General features: G+C 54.1%; 1 protein-coding gene across 1 annotated transcript; it reads right to left on the bottom strand.

Moving 5' to 3' along the window:
* Nucleotides 1-966: 966 nt before the first annotated feature.
* On the bottom strand, nucleotides 967-24,222 carry E2F2 (E2F transcription factor 2). Its single transcript, XM_058718672.1, has 7 exons — nucleotides 23,518-24,222; nucleotides 17,864-17,969; nucleotides 15,541-15,760; nucleotides 14,637-14,795; nucleotides 12,608-12,722; nucleotides 10,598-10,790; nucleotides 967-4,451 (listed from the first exon to the last, which is right to left on the bottom strand). The coding sequence occupies exons 1-7, from the start codon at nucleotides 23,767-23,769 to the stop codon at nucleotides 4,168-4,170; spliced, it is 1,329 nt and encodes a 442-aa protein (XP_058574655.1). The 5' UTR covers nucleotides 23,770-24,222; the 3' UTR covers nucleotides 967-4,167.
* Between the last annotated feature and the right edge of the window lie 152 nt (nucleotides 24,223-24,374).

Genomic DNA, 24,374 nt, shown 5'->3' with positions numbered 1-24,374 from the left:
CTGAGGGCAGGGAGGAGCCATCCATTAAGTAGGAGTGACACGATCAGAACTGCATGTTAGGGGCGCCTGGGTGGCTCAGTTGGTTAAACATCTGACTTTGGCTCAGGGCATGATCTCACGGTTCGTGAGTTCAAGTCTGGCATCGGGCTCACTGCTGTCAGCACAGAGCCTGCTTTAGATCCTCTGTCTCCCTCTCTCTCTGCCCTTCCCCTGCTCTCTTCTCTCTTTCCCAAAAATAAATAAACATTAAAAAAAAAAAAAACCTGCATTAAAAATTTTTTTTTCAATGTTTATTTATTTTTGAGAGACAGAGACTGAGCGTGAGTAGGGAAGGGGCAGAGAGAGAGGGAGACACAGAATTCAAAGCAGTCTCCAGGCCCTGATCTGTCAGCACAGAGCCCGACGCGAGGCTTGAAACCACAAACCGTGAGATCATGACTTGGGCCGAAGTCGGACGCCCAATCGACTGAGCCACCCAGGCGCCCCAAAACCCTGCATTTTAGAAGGAACTCTCTGGGGGTGGTAGAGGGCATGAGCACTCAAACTTCAGCTGCATTAGAATCACCTGAAGGGTTCACTATGTTACAGATTCTGGGTCCCGCCCTGAGTTTCAGAAGGTCTGGGGCAGAACCTGAGAATATGCATTTCACACAAGTTCTCAGGTAATGCCGGTCAGAGGACCACACTTTGAGAACCACTGATAGGATGGGACGGAGAAGAATGGGTGGCAGTGAGAAGATGAAGGGAGCTGTCCAAATAGTCCAATGAGAGGTGATGGACCCAGAGCAGGGGAGATGTTCACATTTTAGATCTGGGTGCTAACTTTTCGGTGTCTTAGTGGTGACATTTCAGGCATGGTAATAAGCCAATGTGGGAAAGGGAGGCTGCTTCTGGGGAGAAATCAGCCAGGTGGTCAGGATAGTCCCCAGACTCACACTTGGTAATGACCTTCAGAAAACACAAGAATCAAGGTGTCCAGAGTTGCCATTTAATGCCCAATTATCACAACACAAGGAGGTTTACATGGTGCTCATCAAGGCAGGACCCAGGGAAAAACCAGACCAGAGGGAAGTGACCTGTACAGAGTCCCAGCATGGGGACCGAGTTCTCTTGGGCCTAATTACCCTCGAGACACACGTGCCATATTCAAGGCTTCTTCACTCACCCAGGAGCCAGCAGGCTGGCTGGGCTTCTGGTCACCAAGGGTCCTCGTGGGAGAATGGTATCCCAGGATGAGGTGGGGACCCTGGGACATGATGAGAACCAGAAAGCTGTTTGCAAACAACCCCAAAAGGCTTTCACTTCAAATGCACTAAAGCCACACGATGCTCAGATGTGCGAACACCCAAACGATTTCACTGAAAACTACAGGCTGTGCAGAACTGAGGCTGAGAAAACTTGGGGAGAGAAAGGAAAGTCAAAACCATCCCAGAACCAGCTTTCTGAGCTTCACCACCCCCCACAGCTACACCAGTCCAACCACAGCACTGCTGTGGAGAAGGGACACCACACTGATCTAATGAACACTTTTCATGGGAAGGGACATGGGAGCATGTCCCTGGTTTTAAGAAATCTCTTTGAATCTCCAACTCTACCGCACAACTTAATGCTACCGAGTTCCCTGGAGCCCCCGAACCTTTGGTGCCCCTGGGGACACAGGTGACTTGTGGGCTGCTGATGGAGCTGGGGAAACATCCTGACAGCAATAACATATCTCAGAAAGAGGCTAGGTCTCAAGTTTACATGTGGCCCCTAAAGGAAATTCCAGCCAAAATGCATTCTTAAAGCACCTGACGGAACTCGAGAGGTTTCAAGTGTCACTGGCAAGAAACAGGCATGGGCATGTGTCCCTCCCAACTCCCCTGCCCCTAGCCGGAGGCTTGGCCTAGGCGGTCCAGCCCCGGGGGCCAGGCAGGGTATGGAGGGGATAGCACAGGACAGGGGCAGCTGCTCAGGGTACAGGCCATGGGCCCAAGGGGCAGCCCGTCTGTCCAGCACTATGGCTGGGAATTTGGGGAATGAGCTTGAATTCTGGCCAGACTTTGCCATTAAACTCATTCCCGGTGGGTCCTGCAAGCCTCTTCTCCCCTTTGTCTGCTTTAATTCCAGGAGAACACTCTAGACAGAGCCAAAGGCATGGAAGTCAAACGTCTCTGTCTTCAGAGATGGGGCACGGCTAAATGGCAGCCCAGAGATCTCAATCTCTGGCCCCACATGCCCCCAACCAGATTCCATGCAACACTCCCTCCCCCTGCCCAAGGGCCAAGGTAGTCCCTTGACTCTGGACATACTGGGCTTTGAGACAGGCTTCTGACGAGCCCCCTGTGAGTATCTGGGGAGCTTCTGCAAAGCATACAAAATTAGCCCTGTTCACAGCACGAGGCATCTGTGACCTGTTGACCACTCCTGAGAGGGCAGTTAGGGGCCCGGGAAGTTGAGAAAACGACAAGGCAAGACTGTCCCCACGTGGGCCTTAGCTCCCATCAGACCCCCATGTCCGAACAAGTCTACCTCCCAAACTTCAGATGCCAGCTTCTGGTCAGCTCGAGAGCAATCCCGTGAGGCCAACTTCATATTTAAAACCAACTTAATGCTACAAACTCAAAAAAAGAAAAACAAAAGTGCTGCCCAGCTGAGCCCCTGAGGAAACCTAGCTCCCTGAGGGTGGGTGGTGGCCCTTTCAGACCACCGTCCCTGGCTGCCTCTCTCCAGAGGGCACAGCCTTGGTTCAGCCCAGAGCAGCCCCACCCCAGGTTGGGTGGGGAGGAGAGCTGATCCCCCCACACCCAAGCGGGCTCCAGAGACACCTTGGGATGGTCAAGCCATTCCGGGGCGGGGGGGGGGGGGGGAGGGGGAGGAGAGAGGAGGGCAAGAGACCTTCTCAGGACCCTACGCCTGAAGAGTTAACGTACACCCATCGCCCCACTAGCTGCCAAGGTCTGGTGTGCACTTAAGACTGCTTCCTGTCAGCCCTTCGGCATTCCTGTGACAAAAGGAGGCAAAAGGCCACCAAGTCCTGGTCACCTCTGTCCTTGGCTGGGGGGGGGGGGGGCGTGGCGGAGAGAGGGAGGTCTTTCTGTGTGAGAGCTGGTGGGGAGAGGAGGTCCTTAGAGAATGACTGCCTCCAAGAAACAAAAAAATCCTTCCAGGGAAGGGGGAGACTATACCAGCAGCTACCAGAGGGGGTGCTTTCTGGCATTTTCTTGTTTTCATCCCACCTGTCTCTTTGGGGGGGCTGCCACTCCCTCCCAGGTCCTCACTGCAAGACAGCACCTGTCCCAAGCGAGAGGCAAAAATAGAGGAAGGGTGCCCTCGGCGCCTTCCACGTCCCTGTCCGTGTTTCCCCGGGAGCTCTTCTGTGCCGACTCCCTGCAAGGTTGATTTTCACGTCCCGAGGGAGAGGTAGGGGATTCCATAGGAAGTAGGTTTCCAGAACTGGAGCCTCGATGCCGCCTACCCTGGGGTGGCTCCCTGCCGCCATCTCTGGGACAGAGGAGACCAGGAATCCAAGGCTGGCGCCTCAGCTGGAGATGCCAGGCCACCACGTACTAGAATCACGAGCCCTAAGTGTAAGTAGTGTTCTAGCAGACGGGACGGCCCCCCAGAGACCCAGCCCACTGATGTGGGGAAACTGGGGAGTTGGCCTGGGGCTCTGGAAGCCCTGGCTTGCCCTTGGACGGTGGACAGCTCCGGGCCTGTCTTGAGAAGTCTTACTAGAAACTGGAATGATCTCCCTGCTAAAAACTCAGGGAAGACAAACAAACAAAACTCAACCTGAAATAAATACAAAGGCATTAAGTGCTTCTTGATAAATTCAGGGTCCTAATTCCCCCTCAAAAGGCGGGGGGGCCGGGGCCCTTTCCCTGGACCTGGTTGCCTCACCTGTGGCTCTTCGCATGAGAGGTCAGAGGTCAGAAGCCGGATGGGCCTTCCGGGCTCAGCTTCCATTAGGAAGGAGGGGACCCAACCTCTGATACGCTCCTCACCTGAATCCCCTACATGGCCCCCCGAGACAGCTTCGGCCGGCTAGGGGTAAGAAAGGAGAAAAGGAGACCCCCGTACCCTGAGGACGGCACCTTGTGTCCCACGTCCCTGTGTGGGCAGAGGGCCCGCCAGTCTGTGAGGAGGTAGAGACAGGGGCGGGCTGCCGGGGGCAGGCAGGGCCACTCAGTTAATCAGCAGGTCCCCGAGGTCATAGGAGTCGAAGAGGTCGCTGATGCCCTCGCCCCCGTCCAGGCCCCACAGGTAGTCGTCCTGGTCCAAAGGCGGGGAGAAGCTGATCAGGGGGGAGCTGCACGGCAGGGTGGGGGACAGGAACTGGTCCTCGGTCTGCTGCAGAAGTGGGTGTGGCAGCTCCAACATGCTGTCGGTGGCCTCCAGGGGCACAAGTGGCAGTGGTGGTGGCGGAGGCGCTGGCAGCTGCAGGGCCTGCTGGGGAGTCAGCGCTGGTCCTGGAGACAAAGAGACAAAGGTCATACCCGGGCCTGTTGCCCCAAAGAGTCTGGTCAGACCTCGGAGCACAAGAACAGCCCTCCCGTCCTCTGGACGACCGTGCGCCCTTCTCCCTGTGTACCTTCCTGGTGCCGCTCTAGCCACTGCCCTCATTTTCCTACCCTCCCTCCCCTCCTCTCCGAGGAGATGGGATCTCCAGCTCTCGAAACCCCACCCTCTCAGGGCTCCTGGCTGGCTCAGTCGGTAGAGTACGCGACCCTTGACTCTCGATCTTGGTGTTAAAAGTTCGAGCCCCGCGTTGGGTGTAGAGATTACTTAAAAATAAAAATCTTACAAAACCAAAAACAAAACCCAAACACCCCTACCCCCTCTCACCATCAAGTTCCTGGCCCCTGAAACCACATTCTCTGTTTCTTGCATCACCAATCTCTCCCTCTCTCTCTCTCTCTCTCCCAGATCATTCCCATCATCACACAGACATGCTAATGACTCCTATCTTTAAAAAGCAGCCTCCCCGGCCTCATGACTCTCTCCAATTCCCAGCCCAGCTTATCGCTCCTTTTCATAGCAAAATTTCTCAGCAATTGCCTGTGCTTACCCTCTACCCCCTCCAAATGTATCCTCTACCTGCCTGCCACTCTTCACTCTTCCACTGAGGTCTGTCCCCACCACGCCACTGAACCAGTGACCTCACGTTGCCGAACCAATGGTCAGTTCTTGGCCTCATCTTATTTGACCTTCCAGCAGAATCTGGTGCCGTTATTCACACCCTTCTGGAAACACCTCTTCACTTGGCTCTAATAGACTAGAGTCTCCTGGTTTTCTTCTTACCTCCTTGGCTACTTCTCCTGTCCCCTTTGCTCTGTATCCTCCTCTTCCTAACTTCTAAGCCCTCAGTGCCCCAGGGCTCCAGCCTCAGACTCCCCTCTCTGGCTGCACATCTCCTCGGGTGACCACAGCTGCCCCTTGGCTTTCAATCCCGCTCCCAGTGGACGCGTCTGGCACAGACTTCGCCCCCGAGCTCTCGGCTCCTGCAACGCCTCTGCTTAGAGAACCGAGGTACCCCAGAACTTAGCACGTCAAAACCAAACACTCCTGGTCTTCCCCCCTCAGTGAATGGACCACCACCCACTCAGCTGCCTAAGCCAAAAGGCCCAAGAGTTGCACGCAGTCCCGCCATTTCCCTAGCACCCAGCCCGGCAGCGAGATGGCTCATTTCCACAACTGAATGAATTCTGCCAGTTCCACGGGGCCTCCTTACCAGTCAGCTTGCCTCGACCCTTGAAGTCTGTGTTCTAGCTTAAAAAGGGCTGGCGGAGGGGGTGGGGGGTGGGGCGCCTGGCAGGCTCAGTCGGTTAAGTGTCCAACTTTGGCTTAGGTCATGATCTCACAGTTTGTGGGTTCGAGCCCCAGATCGGTCTCTGCGCTGACAGCTCGGAGCCCAGAGCCTGCTTGGGATTCTGTGTCTCCCTCTTCTCTCTTTGCCCCTCGCCAGCTCGTGCTCTCTCTCTCTCTCTCAAAAATGAATAAAAATTTAAAAAAAAATTTTTTTTAATGGGAATTGGAGCGCCTGGATGGCTCAGTTGCTTAAACGTCCAACTCTTGATTTCAGCTCAGGTCACGGTCTCATGGTTTCTAAATTCAAGTCCCACATCGGACTCCACACTGGTAGCACATAGCCTGCTTGGGATTCTTTCTCTCTCTCTCTCTCTCTCTCTCTCTCTCTCTGCCCCTCCCGCTCTCCTTTCTCTCTCTCAAAATAAATAAGTAAGCATTAAAAAAAAATTTTTTTTTTAAATGGCTGGGAATGAAATCCAAGTTCAACCAGTGCCAAGAAGGCTCTGCGTGATCTGGCCCCTGCCTGCCTTTCTACTCCCTCTGTCCCAGCCTCGCTCCACTCACACTCAGCCTCTCCAGCCACACTGGCCCCAGCTATTTTCCAGCACACCAGGTGCATTTCCACCTAGAGGCAAAAAGGTGACTTCTTACACAGGGATGAGGAATAGGGCACCAGAACCCACCCCACCCCCCAAAGATATCCTGATACCCAGAATCTCCGTTTGAGCCATGACTTAACCCCCAACCACGCATTCCTTGGAAAATACAGCTGTGCTGGTTTGTCATCCTGCCTGATCCTGTGTCTATGGGCAAGCGACTTAATGTGCATGAGCCTGTTTCTTCACCTCTAAAATGGGGATGATTATACCCACCTCCCAGGGTTGTTGAGAGGATTCAATGATAAGTGCAAGTAGAGGGCAGCTTGTCTGAGTGCTGCCCTGGTCAATGGTAAGAAGAACTGTGCTTTACCAAGGGCTTACCCTGGCTGGCTGGGCTCCCAGGAAGAGGTGTGTTTGACCTCCTCGGACACTCAGGTGGCCCCGAAGGAGACAATATTGTGACCCCTATTTACAGATGAGGAAACTGAGGCTCAAAGAAGTCAATTAAACATATCTGAATGGAAAAAAAAAATGGAGTACTTTTTAGCGTGTTGCAGAGGCCTGCAGGGAGGTGTTCTAGTAAAAGGCCTGGTTCGGGAGGAGGGGGAGGACCTGGGCTCGGACCCCAGCCCCGCCCACCCCACCGGTGAAGCCCCCGTTTTCGTCGAGAGGAAGAATAAGGCTCCAGCTCGCTGCCGTGCTGAGCAGGAACGAGACAACGTGCGTGAAAGCCTCCGCTGGGCCTTGGTCTCCTGCACAGTTATCACCCCCCCAGAGGGAGCCGTTCCTTACATCTGGGCCTCCGCGCACTCCGATGGCTCAGACTCACTCCTCTATCTCCAAACCGCACAGAGTAGGCGCCCGGTTCGTATAAGCTTTTTCAAAAATCGCATTCACGCTGTGTCACTTTCTGTAAACCGTCCAGGAATCGTGAGGGAGTTTTAAGCGTCCCAGTTTTTAGAGACGTGAGAACGGGGGGCTCCAAGGGGCCACAGTGACTCGCCTACAGTCACCAAGTCACAGCAGGTGAGGTGCAGACTCAAGCCCGAGTCTCTCAGAGTCATCTCCTGTGCTACAGCTACATCTAGGTTGACCTCAGAATGTCAGAGGTGGGGAAATGTCAGAGACCATTCCAGAAGCCCTTCCGTCCAAAGCCCTTCCGTTACAGACGAGGGAAACCGAGGCCCCAAAGGGTTAGTGATTTCCCTGCACGACGCCAGAACCTGGTTGCCAAGACCATTGCGGCCTCCTCTTTGGATGTGGACCCTGGTGCTCAGACCTCAAAATGACTCTGCTTCGGGCCAGAACGCAGAGTGTGTGTATGCGCGTGCGTGCCGGCACGTATACCTTCCAGAAAACAACCCCCCCTGCTCCCTTCGGCAAGGATGTCGCCAAAAGACCACGTGGCCAGCATGGTTGGTTTCTGGGCTGGCCCCACCACCGACTGCTTTGTCAGCTTCCACTCCTTCTGGGAGCACAGCTGATCTGTAAAACTGAGGCAAAAACCTCGCCCTCGCTTATGTTGGAGGGTCCCCCGCCTCTGCCCCAAGTCTCAGAGGACATCCGAAGCGAAAGTGGTTCTAACTCAGGAGAGATGCACACATGTTGACAGTGAAGTGCGAAAGCAGAGCGAGGGAGGAGAGAGAACAGGGTGGGGCACAGGTCTGGAGTGGGAGATAGACACTGGGAGGTGCCCAGAGGGAGAGATGGCTGGTGCCGGGAGAAGCCCGGATCCCCGGACCAGACCAGGACACAGGAGAGATCAGCTGGGGGTCTGGGCTCTTGTCCAAGCTCTGCCGCCAACCTCTGTGTGACCTTAGGGAAGTCACTTGCCTCTGTGTGACCTTAGGGAAGTCACTTGCCTCTGTGTGACTTTCGGGAAGTCACTTGCCCTCTCTGCGCTTCAGTTTATTCATGTGTAAAATGAAGGGCTGAGTTATATCAGCGCCCAGCAAACTTCTGTAAAGGACCGGATGGTATTCTAGGATTTGCAGAACACTTACAATCTCTGTCACACAGTCACTTTCTTCTTCTCCCCCAACTCTTCAAAAATGTGAAAACAATTCTTAGCTCATGGGCTGCTTAAAAACAGGCCAGATTTGGCCTGCAGGCAATAGTTTGTGAACCCTTGAGTTAAAGAAATGGAAGGGGCGCCTGGGTGGCTTGGTCGGTTAAGCGTCTGACTTCGGCTCAGGTCATGATCTCACGCTCCGTGAGTTCGAGCCCCGCGTCGGGCTCTGTGCTGACAGCTCAGAGCCTGGAGCCTGTTTCAGATTCTGTGTCTCCCTCTCTCTCTGCCCCTCCCCTGTTCATGCTCTGTCTCTCTCTGTCTCAAAAATAAATAAACGTTAAAAAAAATTAAAAAAAAAAAAAGAAATGGAATCCATGTCTGTGTTCTGTGGACACCCCACCAAGCCTCCTCCGTCAGACCAGCTTGAGCTCTGGCTTCTTTAAACACCAGGGTTCTACTTAAGGGAATTCTGCTGCTAAGAAAACAGAAAGTTGAACACTGGCCTCCACAACCTGAAAGGATCTGTCAGTCTGACCTGATGTGTGATCCCAGTAAAGGGCATAAACCATCCTGGAAGAAGGTCCTTCCCGGGCTCCCATTTCTACTCCTTCCAGACTCCTTCCCTGGGACTTCTCCCGCCTCTTTGCTCATGACTGAACTCATACTACTTCCTGTCAGGTATAGCCAGCTTTTTTTAGCCGTACAGCGACCTCCCAGCCAGGGGTGAGCCTCTCTAGTCAGGAACCCCTTCCTTGATTTGTTCTGAGCCTCGTGGGGAGAGGCCTGGGAGAGGACATGGGGAGAGTCACATCACCTCTATGCCTCAGTTTATTTATCTCTAAACTGGGGACAAGAACACCTGCCTCAACAATGGCTGTGAAAAGTAACGTGATAATAGATGTACCTGATACAGTCATGGTTTAAAAAAATCTTAGTCAGGGGCGCCTGGGTGGCGCAGTCGGTTAAGCGTCCGACTTCAGCCAGGTCACGATCTCGCGGTCCGTGAGTTCGAGCCCCGCGTCGGGCTCTGGGCCGATGGCTCGGAGCCTGGAGCCTGTTTCCGATTCTGCGTCTCCCTCTCTCTCTGCCCCTCCCCCATTCATGCTCTGTCTCTCTCTGTCCCAAAAATAAATTAAAAAACGTTGAAAAAAAAATTAAAAAAAAAAAAAATCTTAGTCATGGTGCGCCTGGGCGGCTCAGTCCATTAAGTCTCCGACTTTGGCTCAGGTCATGATCTCACAGTTTGTGAGTTTGAGCCCCAGGTCAGGCTCTGTGCTGACAGCTCTGAGCCTGGAGCCTGCTTCGGATTCTGTGTCTCCCTCTCTCTCTCTCAAAAATAAACATTAAAAAATTTTAATAGAAAAATTAAACATCTTAATTATAACAAAAAATTAATAAAATAAATAAAAGATAAAAATAATTAATTAATTTTCCAAACTCCCAGGGGCACCTGGGTGGCCCAGTTGGTTAAGCGTGTGACTCCTGATTTCGGCTCAGGTCGTGATCTCCCGGTTGTAAGATCGAGTCCCATGTCAGGCTCTGTGCTGACAGCACAGAGCCTGCTTGGGATTCTCTCTCTCCCTCTCTCTCTCTCTGCCCCTCCCCTGCTCATGCTTTCTCTCTCTCTCTCTCAAAATAAATAAATAGATAATTAATTAATTTTTAAAAATCTTAGTTGAGCCTTCCTTCAAACATCTGTAGTTCCCATTCACTGAGGGCTTACTGAGTGCCAGGGGCTTTGTCGCTCGTAGTCACCACGGAAGTGTGGCACCAGCCCTAGTGACAGTAATAATGACAAGACTAGTTAGCCGTTACTGCCTGGTGCCGTTCTAAGTGCTTTGCCTATATTATTTCCTCTAATTCTCACACCCTATTAAGTAGATCCTGTTAGTTACTATGCCCAACTGACAGATGAGGAAATTGAAGCAAAGAGAGGGTAAGTGATTTGTCCAAGGTCACATCGCTGGTAACTGGAAGTGCTGGTATTCAGACCCAGGACCCCTCTGGCCCAGAGCAGCATTAGCCTCCCCCCTGGGACAAGAACACGCATGAGCTCTATAAAGTGTGACGTGCAAACACACAAGGGTGGAGAAGGACTGGACCCCTCTTCACCGCCCAACAAATGTTGACATGGAAGAGGAAACGCGAAGGCTGGTTACTCTCCCCACCTCCTGTCCCTCTGGACAGAGGGTCCTACCTGGAGAGGCCATGGGTTCTGTCATCCCAGGGTCAGTGCTGCTGCTGGGCTGGGTGGAGTCAGGGATGGGGCCGAGGGGGGAGGGGGAGGGGAAGGGCTCCTTGGTCGGACTGTCCGGCTCCTGCACCTCCTCTGGGCACAGGTAGACTTCGATAGGTCCCTGCGTGCTCTTCAGATATATCTGCAGGTTCTCCTGGAGGAAGAAGAGAAGCCAAGTCATGGCTCTGGGCAGCTGGGCACTGACTCATGGGTCGGGGTGGGGTGTATGGATGGACACCCACGGCTCCCGCCATCCACGTGAGCCAGCGCAACTCCTGAGCTTGGTGCTGACGCCTGCCCTGTCTGACCTGTGGTGGGCATCCGCTCTTGCTGCCTGTCTGGTCCCCAGGTCCCCTTCTTTTAGGGAGAATATCTTGATTTTCCTTTGGGAAGTCACTCCTCTCCAACTCATGTACTTTGGGGGGACAGCACTCTTTCCCACTCCAATGGGTGAGCTTGGGGTACAGGCTGGGAAAGCCACTGTGATGGTGACTGGTTCAGGGTAGCGCACGACTCAGGTCAGTCCAGGAGCATCGGACCCAGGACTCGTGCGGGACTGGTGGGAAACGGAAGCTCCCTTCCCACTGGGGTCACCAAGCTGGTGGTTATCATAAAAACTAGCTTTGCCACCAGAAAAGGGGAGCCTGCCTTAATGGAAGCATAAAGAATGGCAGAGAAAGATGGAGAGCATGGGGCGAACTGAAAGTCATAGTTTGAGCTCCTGCATCTAGCCTTGCCTGCAATCCCCAAGTCTTTCCTCTGGACCTGTCACTTGCTTCCCCTTAGTCCCCTCCACCCCCAACTTAAGCCATTTGGACTCGGCCTTCTGTTACTTGTAACAAAGCGTCTTGATAACTTGGCCTTCCCGCCCCTGCTTCTTCCCTCCATGATTAACTGCACACATGCTATTCCGACAGGCATTTAGGTCTCCACCCGGTGCACCTGCACTGCCCTCTGCCCACCCGTTTCCCCTGACAACTCCTGTTCATGCTTTAGGACCCAATTAACCTGTAGCCATCTATGGACTCTTCCTCCAACTGTCCTTTCTCTGGGCACCTGGAGTCTATAAATGGCAGGATGACTGCTTGCTTGGGTCTTTTTCTCACTAGGTCCCGAGCTCCTCCAAGACAGAGGTGGGGCCTCCTTTATCTTAATGTCCTTCCATTAAACGAATTATTTCTTGAGCATTTATTATGTGTCCAGCTCTGGGCTGGGGGGGGTACCACAGGAGCGCGGCATGCTTCTGTGGAGCTTACACTCTAATAGGTGAAGCAGAACACAACCACAGAATCACCAATCACCCAGCAAACGGAGGTCAAGTGTGGTAGAAAAGCACAGGTAGTAATGAAATCTGGGGGGGGGGGGGGGGGGTAATCAGGGAAGGCTTCCTTGAAGAAGTGATGTTTGAGTTGAGACCAGTAGGATGAACAGCAGTAAACCAGGCAGAGAAAGAGAAGAGCATTTCAGCTGGAGGGAACAGCCTGGGTGAAGGTCTTACACTGGGGACGAGCTTAGTGTGGCGGGGAAGCTGTAGGTAAGTCAGTGTGGCTGAAGCAAAGACACCATGGGGCAGCATATGAGAAGAGGTTGGTGAGGTCAAAGCACAGAGGACCTCATAAGGAAGTATTAAGAATTTCTGGTCTTTCACCTCGCCAAACACAGTTAGCAGGAAAGGATTACTGTGAGCGCTAACACCACGATGTGTGGGCACATGTGTGCGTGTGCCCAGAAATGTTGGGGGCCATGGGATGCAGAAAGATACCAGGAACGGAGATTTTCTCGGGCCAGCATCTGATGCCTGTTGCCCTTTCCAGCTTCTGCCATTTCTGCCCCAGCTCGGGGACCACTGATCTTGTAATGGGTACCAGAACGGACCTGGGAAGCTTGGGGTCAGGCAGCACCAGGGACAGAGCATACAGAGCAGCCTGGGACCCTCCTAACCCTGCTCTCCACCAAATGCTTCCCTCTCACCTCGCTCCTGTCGGGCACTTCCAGTCTTGTCTGAGGAGGGGCCTTGACAACGATCACTGTCTGCTCCTTGAAGCTTCCAACAGCACGGATGTCCTGGTAAGTCACATAGGCCAGTGTAGGGGCAGGAGAGTCAAGAGAAGTAGCTGGTCACAATTCAAACCCCCGGCCTGCCAGCCTAAGCCTCTGGACATCTCTTTCTCGGTCCGTCTACAGCTTAGAAATAACCAAACACCATAACCTGTTCTTGTACAATCATAGGCTACCCCGCATCCCTTTTGAAAACAAACGGGAGGGGCGCCTGGGTGGCTCAGTCGGTTAAGCGGCCGACTTCGGCTCAGGCCATGATCTCGTGGTCCGTGAATTCAAGCCCCGCGTCAGGCTCTGTGCTGACAGCTCAGAGCCTGGAGCCTGTTTCAGATTCTGTGTCTTCCTCTCTCTGACCCTCCCACGTTCATGCTCTGTCTCTCCCTGTCTCAAAAATAAATTAATGTTAAAAAAAATAATAAAAATTAAAAAAAGAAAACAGGGGCGCCTGGGTGGCGCAGTCGGTTAGGCGTCCGACTTCAGCCAGGTCACGATCTCGCGGTCCGCGAGTTCGAGCCCCGCGTCGGGCTCTGGGCTGATGGCTCGGAGCCTGGAGCCTGTTTCCGATTCTGTGTCTCCCTCTCTCTCTGCCCCTCCCCCGTTCATGCTCTGTCTCTCTCTGTCCCAAAAATAAATAAAAAATGTTGAAAAAAAAAATTTAAAAAAAAAAAAAAAGAAAGAAAACAAACAGGAGTATACACCATTTCTTAATGCTGCCTCATAACGGTTTTTTATGTAAAGACTTCATCTCAGACTGTATCATTAGCTCTGAGACAGGAGGGCTCCATCTTATTTCTTTATGCCTAGAATCCTTCCAAAAACACAAAGTCAGATCCAAAGACCAATTAGATGGTAGAACCATCTGATTGGGAAAAGTGTATGAAAAGCCTTAGCAAAGCCCATGCTTATAGTGTCAGTCCTAGGAATCCAACCTAAGGAAATAAGTAAAAAATATAGGAAAATGTTCTCTCTACAAAAATATTCATCACAATGCTGCTTTATAAAAGCAGAAATCTCAAATCAATCTAAGTGTTGACTCTAGGCCTTAACAAACCAGAATGTGGTCTGAGTAGGACATTCTCAAATCATCCTGAACATGAGGTTAAATCCTATGAGACTGCTGTTTGGCAAAAAATGGTCCAATAGCAACAAGTTCATGGATCAAGCAAATAGTTAGGAAGGATTTGTAACAACATAAAAACGGTCTATGGTGATAGAAAGCAGGATATAAAATGTTACATATGGGGCACCTGGGTGGTTCAGTCAGTTAAGTGTCAGACTTCAGCTCAGGTCATGATCTTGCGATTCGTGAGTTTGAGCCCCACATCGGGCCCCTTGCTGGCTGTATGGAGCCTGCTTAGGATTCTCTCTCTCTCTCTCTTTCCCTCTCTCTCTGCCCCTCTCAAAAATAAATACTTAAAAAAAAAAGTTATGTAGGGGCGCCTGGGTGGCTAGGTCAGTTAGGTGCCCAACTTCAGCTCAGGTCATGATCTCGCTGTTGGTGGGTTCGAGCCCCACATCGGGCTCTGTGCTGACGGCTCAGAGTCCGGAGCTTGCCTGGGATTCTGTGTCTCCCTCTCTCTCTGCCCCTCCCCCACTCGCACTCTGTCTGTCTCTTGAAAATAAATGTTAAAAAAATATTTTTAAAGTTATGTATAGCAGGCACACGCTACATTTAATAACCCGTGCCCTTGTGTATGTATAGTTAAGAAACAATGGCTACATTAAGGGGGCACCTAGTTCTTTTCTCCATTTTCCAGATTTAAGAAACTGGACTTACTTTTATAAGGAGAGTAACTTCGATAGGCTCGTGAGGACAGGCCACCAAAGAAGGAAGAAACAGATATGCCAGCCCCCGAGGCTGAGTTAGGCCTTGCAGGGAGGTGCTGCCTCAACTCCGATAAGGCCCTGCTCCCTGACCTCTTCCCCCCACCCAACAGGATATCTCTTGTTGGCCTTGTCCTCGGTCAGGTGCTTGAAGTTCAGAGAGCAGGTCTGGATGAGCTGGTCCAAGGCCTGCTCCGTGCTCATCAGCTCCTTCAGCTCCTGCCCCAGCTGCTGCCGCTTCCCAGGTCGGGTCGGGTCTTCAAACATTCCCCTGCCTCTGGGAACAGAGCAGTCCCCCAGTGTCAGTCTCAGCGCACATCCAGGAGCCCCAACCCCAGGGCGGCTGTGCGGGCCTAAACGGGCGGTGCAAAACCCCAGGATGGGGCCACTCACACGGTCTACAACGGCGCCCCCTGGGTTGTGCAGATCAGGGGCCCTGCCTAGCTCCCGGGGAGCTGCTAGGAACTGGAACTTGAGGTCTGAGGGTTGGGCTAGGGAAAAGAAACAAATCAAGCCTCACCCCACTTTGGGGGGCTGTCAATGCCTATGCCACCCCCCGCCTCCCCCAAACGCCTTGCCTGGGTTCCCTCAGGGTCGCGCCAGGGGCTGCAGGCCCGCTCTGCTCTCTGTGGGAGGAAAGGAGCCTGGCGGACTCCTACCTCAGAGCTGCAAGGAGTGTGGGTTGCTACAGCCCAGCTCCCAGGGGACTTTCCTAAGCTGGAAGAGGGGAATCTTTGGGATCCCAACTCAAGAGGATCTGGGTCCTCTCTTGGGCCTTTGTGTGTCCTAGAAATCATTCTCCACGCTGCCCCAACCTGCTTTCCCAGTATATTCCCAGCATATACATCTGTCCTTCCACCTCCCTCTTAAATACATTGGCTCTGCTCCCGGCAGGTACGTGAGCCTCTCGGACGCCGCCCTGAGCTCCAGCCCCGACACACCCACTGCATACCGTGCACCCCGCACCTCCACCCACAGCACGTGCACCCACTGGTGCCATCAGCCCCAGCCCAGGCACTCACACCCACTGGATGTTGTTCTTGGCCTTCTTACGGATGAGCTGGATGCCCTCCAGCACGTTGGTGATGTCATAGATGCGCCGCTTCTGCACGTCCAGTACCTCAGCCGCCCAGTTCAGGTCCAGGACGCCATCCTTGGACTCGCTCAAGAGGTAAATGAACTTCTTGGTGAGGAGCCCCAGCGACGTGTCATACCGAGTCTTCTCTCCAGGGGACTTGGGGGCTAAGAGGAAAGGGGCCCAGTCACAACCTCATCCTTTGATCTGGACCCGTTAAGTACCACCCTTCGCATGAGGGCTGGAGCAACCCCTCTCCAGTTTACAGAGCACTGTGAGGCAGGAGGTCGTTCGCCACCACCATCCAGGCAGGGACCCTGATGCCTAAAGAGGACACGTGACTTGTCTGAGGTCTCGCAGGGGCAGGGGCGCGACTGGAAACCAAGCATCCTAACTCCTAGTTCACAGCCCCTTTCCATTATAGCTTAGGGCAGCCCTAGAAACACCACCTCCATCAACACCAACAAATAGTTATCGTGTGTTGGTCACCGTTCTAAGCAACTTTCCATATACCACAAATTTAATCCTTGCAACACCCTCTCAGGCTGTTGCCTGAGAGGCATCCCATCTTACGGGTGAGTACACTTCAGAACGGACAGGTGAAGGAACTTGCTCAGCTCAGTCGGCTAGAAAGTGACAAAGCTGATTTAAATCTGGGCAGTCCGGCTGCAGTCTTCCTTCTTAACCATCACCCTATCCTGCCAGCTAGGTCAGGAATCGAGGATTACGGTAGGGAGAGAATAACGGGCTGAGATTCGAGAACATTTGTATAGATTTGCTTTTTCTTTCCATGTGCAGCCCAATGATTATCTGAAAGGAATCAGCCCTATACTATCACACTGGGCAGGCGCATGAAAAAAGATCCTTTCTTAATGAGGTGGATGTCCCAAGACCACATCTCAGCTGCAGCATCTTAAACCACAAGAAGACTTCTGCAAATTTAGTGACTTGCAAGTCATATAGCAAGCTAGTGGCCAAACTAGTTTTGGAAACTGAGTTTTAGAGAGTCTCAGATTCCTCCGGAAGGGGACTTTAGAATCCCCTAACACACAGATGGCAAGCATTTGGCACACAGGCTGTTTTTGTCAGGTTTTGCACCCTTGACAGACATCGCTGACTGATCAGTGCACTTAGTACCTTTCAATAAAATGATCCCGGCAGCCTCTACCAATCAAAGGGAGAGCAAACTTTATTGCTATTCCTGATCTCAATGTGTTTCATTTTATAGATGAGACAACTAACGCTCACAAGAGGAGTGATTAGATCAGGGCAGAACCTTGTCCAGACTCCCAAATTCCTTTTTTTTTTTTTCATTAAAAAAAATTTTAATGTTTATTTATTCATTTTTCTGAGAAAGAAAGGGAGAGAGAGAGAGAGAGAGTGGACAGGAGAGGGGCAGAGAGAGAGAGAGGGAGACACAGAGTCCGCAGCAGCCTATGGGCTCTGAGCTGTCAGCACAGAGCCCGATGCAGAGCTCGAACCCATGAACCATGAGATCATGACCTGAGCCAAAGTTGGACACCTGACGCTTAACCGACTGAACTACCCAGGTGCCCCAAGATCCCCAAATTCCTGCCCCTCATGTTTCCCACCTGGTCACATAACTTCTTCATTGGGTCTCTGACCCCACCCCCCCAAATTACTGTTCCTCTCTAACATAATTTCTAAAACTCCAGCTGGAACCAGGATATTGACTGAAAATACCAGCAGGCAGAGGCAGAAATTCCCTGCAGCTTAACTTTAGGAAGGCACCACCCGGGCAGCCCCTGGATCTTAAAAATCTCTGAGGCCACGCGGGTTAGACCAACCCAAGTTTCACTTCCCTTTGAGTCATTCATTTAGCCCTCTGCATGTGGGAGAAACACCCTGGATTCTCTCTTTTAGAAAAGATCAGACTGCAGGAAATGTAATTTTTTTTTTTAATAGTAAGCTCCCAAGTAAAACGCTGGTCACCACGTTCAGGTCACGAGAGCGGTGTGCAGTGTGGGAGAAGCAGTGCTAGCTTGGCTTTGAGTCCTGACCCCACTCACCAGCAGTGTGACCTTGGGTAAGTCGCTCAAGCTCTGTGTCTCAAGTTGCCTCATCATTGAGAGGGGGACAGAGCTACCTACTGGCAGGGTCCCGTGACACAACCCAGAGGAAACTACTTTGTAAACTGGGAAGTGTGCTACAAATATCACTCCTGATGATTCGGGCAGGGCTGCTGCCCTCTGCCCTTACCCATCCCCCATCCGGGGCCCGCCCTTAGATGCCCAATCGGCAAGGCTTACTTTTGGGGCTGGGGAGGCCGTCCAGTCTAATGCACTTCCCCTTGGGGGTCCGGAATTCAGGGACTGCTGGCTTCCCGATCCCCTCCAGGTCCAGCTTCCTTTTGGCCTTGGAGAGAGGAGAAAGAGACAGGGTTTGAGAATCATTCTTCCTTCAGCCTTTCCCCAAGTTGGGGCCAAAGCATGGAGGCCACCAGCAGCTACTTTCTGTGCCTCAGTTTACCACCAGTCCTGGTGAAAACATCATTGCACTTGGTGAGGAAATAGGAGGGGCTCAAAAAGTGAGCTTTCATGGGAAGGAAATCCTATTTTTTTTCTTTACCTTTTTTTTTTTTTTTTTTAGATTTTATTATTTAAGTAATCTCTACACCCAACATGGGGCTCGAACCCAAAACGCTGAGATCAAGTCACGTCACATGCTCCACAGACTGAGCCAGCCAGGTGCCGCAGGGAGTCCTATTTTCTGAAGAGCACACAACGCTCCCATTCTGAGGTCCATGCTCTTGAAGACTATGGAAGCCAGTCCAGCCGAGAGCCCGGGGTTCCTTAATAACAGGCCCCAAGGTCACTTCTGGCACCATGCCCAGAGGATGATGCGGGGAGGAAGGAGTGGGTAGGACCTAAACCACACCAGGCTGGGGAGAGCCTCCCGCCTCACCAAGTGCAAAAGCAGCTGGCCCAGCCTGCCCTGGTGCCCATCACAGCCCCACAGCTGGCCCTTATCAGGGTGGGGCTGGGCATCCGCCCAGGCCCAGGGGACTTCCTGGCTCAGTGCCACACCCCAGGGAGGTGCCCACATCGGGAAGCAGAGCAAACATTCCCCACCCCCATGTTTGGGCTCCGGCTCAAGGGCCCCAGGGCCTCCTGAATAGACTCCATTTGCCATTCTTTGCTGAGAGGGGCAGACAATGAATCCTTCCCCTGCTTCTCAAGGACGAACAGCTGAGGTCCCCCTGCTCCCCCTGCCTGTTCCCGCCAAGCTTGGGAAACACCTGCTGGGGAAATCAAACCACAGACCCGTCTGCTCTTCTCCACCCCACTGCCACCAGGCCCCAATTAGGCCCAGAAGCTGCACTGGCCCGGAAGGGGCCTCTCTCCTGGTTAGGGCTGGGCAGGGGCAGGGCTAGGGCACTAGGGCACGGGGGCATAAGCCAGCTTGGACTTGAATCTCCCGGCTCCTTCAGGGACTCACTGTGTCTGTGTGTGACTTGGGGATGTACTCTGCATCTAGGAGCCTCAGTTTCCTCCTTGGTAAAATGAGGCAGAAATCACCTACCTTGAGGGATGATTACAAGGAATAGAGGAGCTAACTCCTGCAAAGTGCTCACCCTGTGACTCAGACACAGTAGGTGTTCAGAAAATGCAGAGTCCCCTCTCTGAAATCCAGGCTTGGCCTCTTCCTTGACACACCCTTCTGGGGGCCACTGAACCCATTTCCTTCCTCTCCCTCTCCCCCCAACCGCCCAGACACCTCTAAGCTGGTCAGGACAGAGAAGCCTATTTTAACCTTTGACAGTGAGGTCATGCTCGGCAGGGCTGAGACTAACTGCTGCTGAGCACAGCTGGGCTGACAGGTGTCGGAGGTGGTGACAGCTCTTCCTGCTGTCAGTTTCCCTCCCCGCTCCTGCCTCCTCCAGGAAGCCTTCCCGGACTGATTTCAGGAGACCTGCTCCCGGGTTTGAGGAGCCTGGATACGATGCCACTCTCTTCCACCCCTACCCAGACCTGGACGCGATCCAAACACTTCCCTGCTCCTTCCTCTTGAAGTCTCTCTGGGATATTCTTTTTCTAACCTTTCAGCTGGTGAGATCCTAGATCCTAGGGAATGTAACCCATCTTGTCTCTAGAGAAAGGCCCAGTCACTCACTGAGACCTTCCACATGCCCTGGGCTGGGCCCCAACCTTCATCACCTCACTGAGTCTCCCCAGCACCACCAACCCCCACTTAACAGCTGAAGTAAGCAGGACCTGGTGAGCTCCAAGGCCTTTATCAATCCTGATTGAGGTTGTCCATCCCAGCACCCTCAAGAAGGAATGCCAAGAGCAAGGAGGGGAAGGGAAGCCAAGCTGAGTTCTACCTGAGGCAAAGGTGGGGCAGCCCAGAGTCTCCCCAACCCCATCCACCTCCCCCACCCAACAGGAGCCAGGCCCTGCTGAGTTCACAGAACACTTGAGGAAGAATCTCACCACCTACAAGGTGGGGAGAAGGAAGGAAGGACCTTGAACAGAGTACCTGCACTGGGCCTATCACGTGCTCATCGGTTCTGCAACATCAGTGTTGGCAATCCCTCTTGGCAGACGAGAAATGGAGGCTCAGAGAGGGTGAGACACACGCCCACGGTCACACAGACAAAGGGCAGAGCCAGAGTTTGAACCCGGGATTGTCTGACGCCAAAGCCACATACCAGGCTGCCTCAGCTCTGTCCCACACACATCCCCCCCGGAATTTGCTGGAATTTGAGCCAAGGCCCGGCTGTGCCCACCTGCCCCCATTATTTTATACACCCACACCAGTTCCCTCCCTTCTCTTACTCTCCCTCACCCTTATGCTATACTCCAAGTGTTCCTAAGCAGCAAAATGTCCCTCATCCAAGGACATCTCCCTGACACCTTGGGGCACTGCCCAGAGAAAAGTCAGCCCATAGATGGGCCTGAGCCTGCAGAACAGAGGCGGCAGAGGACAAGCCCAGGAAGATGAGGGCCAAGGGGGCCCTGAGCACAAACCTTGGAGTCAGACCCATCTGGGTTCCCATCCAGGCCTCCCCCCGTCTCAGCTGGGTGAGCTCATCAAGACAGTCGACCTCTTGAGCCCCACCTGTAAAATGGGGATAATCTGCTCCCCCGCGGCTGGGGGTTCAGCAACAATGCAGCAAAGCGCTTCGCTCGCACAAGGAAGCGGCTATCACTAAAGCACGAGGGGCACCAGCAAGGAGAAAGACAGTTCAGAGGTAAGCTGGAAAGAGACGGAGATGTGCCAAGGGCAAAGGCCAGCCTGGCTCTAACCTGGACCCTCGTAGACAGCCCCTTCAGTTGTTTCCTAAAGGCCTGATCAGGATCCGAGCTCCCCTGCCAACCCCAAAGGACAAAAGCGAAGCTCCTTCCTCAGGCGGCCCCGGAAGTGAGAGGGTCCGAGACCACCTGGCACAACCCCACCATGGGCAGCGAGGTGAGGAAGCTGGGGCTCGAAGGAGGGGAGCTGACTTGCCGGAGGGCACACACGGGCCGGAGCCAGGGTTCTCCCAAGCCCCAAGTCCTCATTTAGACGGCGGGGGTAGGAACAAGCGTTCCAGATCCCAGCTCTGCCACTCGGTACCCTACATCTCCTCCTCTGACCTGGCTTGCATGGTTGTTCCTTAAAATGTCCGTTTGCTGTCATGGCTCTCAGAGGGAATTTGGAAAACGTAGACAAATTAAAAGGAAGGAGAACTGTGCACAGAACCCCACCCTCTTCACGGATTCCCGCGGGAATGAGACAGAACAGCGTGATGTGCCCGGCCGGAGGAGGGACGCCACGGAGGAGCACCGCAAGCCTTCCCCAGAGGGTGCTGGAAAGAGCCCTGGACAGGAAGTGAGGAGACCAGGGCTCAGGGCTTCGTTCTGCCATTGAACTTGGTTGCCACCCCTGAGGTCCTTTTAAACAGCAGCTCCTCAACAAATCCTGCTCACCCTGCACTTTGCAACCCGGCCACAAAACAAGCGGCCACACCCAGGGTTGGGTTTGGAGCTCTTCCAGGTCACACCCTGGTAAAATGAGTAAGCAGGGGGCCAAGCCTGCCCACAGGCAGGGGGCCATGGGGCATCCGACAGGAGAGGGGGCTCTGGGCCCGGCAGGCCTTTAGGGCAGTCTGATGCAAGGAGACTCTCCCACTTCTTGGCTTGTGACTTGGACAAGTGACTTCACGTCTCTGCTCAGTTTCCTCATCTGTGAGATGCCTCATCCCAGGCATCTTGGCCAAGATAACAACGCGGAGAGTGCCAAGCAGTGCCTGGCACACGAGAGGCGTTCAGTAAAAGAGGGCCATTCTTGCTGTGATCACTGAGCCCCTCTGGGAGGGAGCTACAGACAGATGCACTCGGGCTCCTCTGGGAGGGAAGCAGTTCAAAACCACAGCTGTTACTGAAACTCAGCCACTGAAACTCCGCCTGAGCGCCTGAAAGCAGCTGGCCAGAAGAGACTGCGCCCGCCACAGAGCCCCCTCCCCCAGGGGTACCCAGCTCCTAGGTCAGGCTGCACTAGGGAAAGTTAAGGCTGCAGAGAAGAGACCCAATGATCACCAGCCTTGGTCATACATCCCCCTGAATGACCTTGGACAGATCACATCCCCACTCTGTGCCTCAGTTTCTCCCTGGGGCTACTAATACCTTCTACTTCACAGGGTAATGCTGAACATAAGATAGATAGCTGGTGTCAAGTTATCTTTGGCTGCTTGGCCTACAAAATGGGAGTAACACCCCTGCCTCCTTCCTCCTAGTTAGAAATCACAGGAAGGGGCTCTGAAAGGTTCAAAGCCTTGAGGATGGGCAAAGCACAATTTCAGTAGCAGGGAGTGGTAGCCACTGACAGGGAGGGCTGGGGGTCCGTGCCTGCTCACCGACACAGGTCTGAGCAGATGTCTCTATGGCAGTGTGGGTGGGGTGGTCTTAGCTCTGTGCCTGAACTTATTCACCACTCACCACTAAGTAAGCCTACAGCACCCCCATTTCCCCTCCCTGGAGCCTGTTTCCAAAACCCAGGACCTGGAGCTGGAAGTGACCTCAGATGAGTTAGCCCAGCTACCCCATATACACATGCGTTTTCAAGCAAGGGAAATGTAAGCCCAGACTGGTGCCAAGACTGATGCAAGGCCCCACTGAATTAGTGGCAGTCAGGACCAGAAACCAGGTTCCCCACCCCCCCCCAGTACCCCCAGGGCTTTTCCCACCCCACCTACCCCCACCCTATGATTGTTTCCCTTCTCAAGGGCTCCAGGAATTCCACTCCCACAAAACACACCCTGTACCCGGTGCCACACTTTGGGCCCTCCCTGGCAGTGGCCTGGGGCTTGAGAAAGGAACAATCTGAATAGGAAACCCAAGGGGCTGCCCTCAAGTTGCACCTGCTACTGGCTGGCTGGGAGGGAAGGCTGGGCCTGGGGGGAGACCTAGGGCAGATAACTGGGAAAGAGTTGGCTGTATGGGAAATTTGGAGTCTGTCCAAGGCAGACTGGACCTGAAACACAGCCCCCACCCTTGCCCTGTTTTTTTTTAAAGTCCCCACTGTCCTTAGGTCAAGCCCTGAACCTGGACAATACCAGATGCCCGGTAGGAGTTTCTGGATCCAGCAATGAATGAATGGTGGCAGTGTTGCCCCCGTGGACTTCCCCAAGGTCACACGGTGCACTGGGGGTGGTGGGTTGGGTCTCCACAATCCCACTCCAGTGCTCATTCCACTCCACTCCAATAGATGAGGTTATTTCATCCCAAGTCCGAAAATGAAGGGCTCTTCTGCTCAGGTATGCAGGGCAGTGGGTTGTTCTGGAAGCCGAAAGCTCTCATTTCCCTCCCCAACTCGACCTGCTTCACTCAAACTGGGTCCCAGGCGCCCCTCCCTCCTTTCCCACACCCGCAAAAGCACAAGGAGAAGCGGTGGGTGGCGGTGGGGAGGTCCCCAGCATTACCGGCAGCCGGCCAGCCGGCACGCATCGCACAGCTTGGCCCTCCGGTCCGTGGGGGGTGGCGTCGAGGCAGGTGCCGGGCGCCGCAGTGGGAGGCACAGTCTGCGGGTACAGCGAGGTGTAGTAGGTGGTGGTGGCCGGGCAGAGCTGGGGGCTGCTGAGACCGGGCGGCCACAGCTCTGTAGGGCTCATCGCGGGCAGTCCCTTCGAGGGCGGCCCGGCGGCTGGAGCCAGGGCCCGGGGCCCTCGCAGCATGGCGAGCACAGCGCCCCCTCCCCAACCGGGCCTGGCGCGCCCTCAGGCACCTGCGGGCTCCGGAGCCCGGGGAGGCTCACTCGGCCGGAGGCATGGCGCGGAGGCCGGGGGAAGCCGCCAATGGACGCCTGTGGGGCAAGGCCGGACCCTCCCCTCCTGGCCCGCGGCCGAGCAGAGCAGCGCTTGGAGATCCCCGCTTAGAGATCGCCCCGCGGCGGCGGCGGCGGCGACACGGCCAGGGGCTGTGCCGCCCCGAGGGCGGCGGCGACCCGGACGGCCCCGCGCCCCAGAAAGGCCTCGGCGCTTGGGGTCCGGCTAGCTCGCGGGAGGGGTCTCCGGGGTCGCCGGGGGCTAGGCGGAGAGGCGATGCGCTCGGACCGGCGAGGGGGTGGGGGGCGCGGTTGCACCGACTCCTTCGCGCCTGGCTCTCTAGTCCCCGAGCCTTTCTGTGCCTCTTTTTTTTTTCTCCTTTTTTTTTTAGCGCCAAACTGCGTGCCGCGAAATTCGGATCTCCCGCGGAAAATGCCGCGCTTTGGTTGGTCGCCGCACCACGCACAGGCTCCACCCCCCGGAAAGGACCGGTCCCCAAGGCTGCGATTGCAACA

Source organism: Neofelis nebulosa, chromosome 2, assembly GCF_028018385.1.
Source record: "Neofelis nebulosa isolate mNeoNeb1 chromosome 2, mNeoNeb1.pri, whole genome shotgun sequence".
In the NCBI taxonomy this organism is placed as follows: domain Eukaryota; kingdom Metazoa; phylum Chordata; class Mammalia; order Carnivora; family Felidae; genus Neofelis; species Neofelis nebulosa.
The sequence above is the reverse complement of the archived record's forward strand: the minus strand, read 5'-3'. Positions and strand labels throughout refer to the sequence as shown.

Excerpts from the sequence above, each read along its gene's own strand:
- E2F2 (XM_058718672.1), bottom strand. The coding sequence starts at position 23,769 with ATGCTGCGAGGGCCCCGGGCCCTGGCTCCAGCCGCCGGGCCGCCCTCG. Across the intron at positions 17,970-23,517 it reads TGCCGGCTGGCCGGCTGCCG|GCCAAAAGGAAGCTGGACCT; the intron begins GTAATGCTGGGG and ends CCTCTCTCCAAG. Across the intron at positions 15,761-17,863 it reads CGGCCTCCCCAGCCCCAAAA|CCCCCAAGTCCCCTGGAGAG; the intron begins GTAAGCCTTGCC and ends CTTTCCTCTTAG.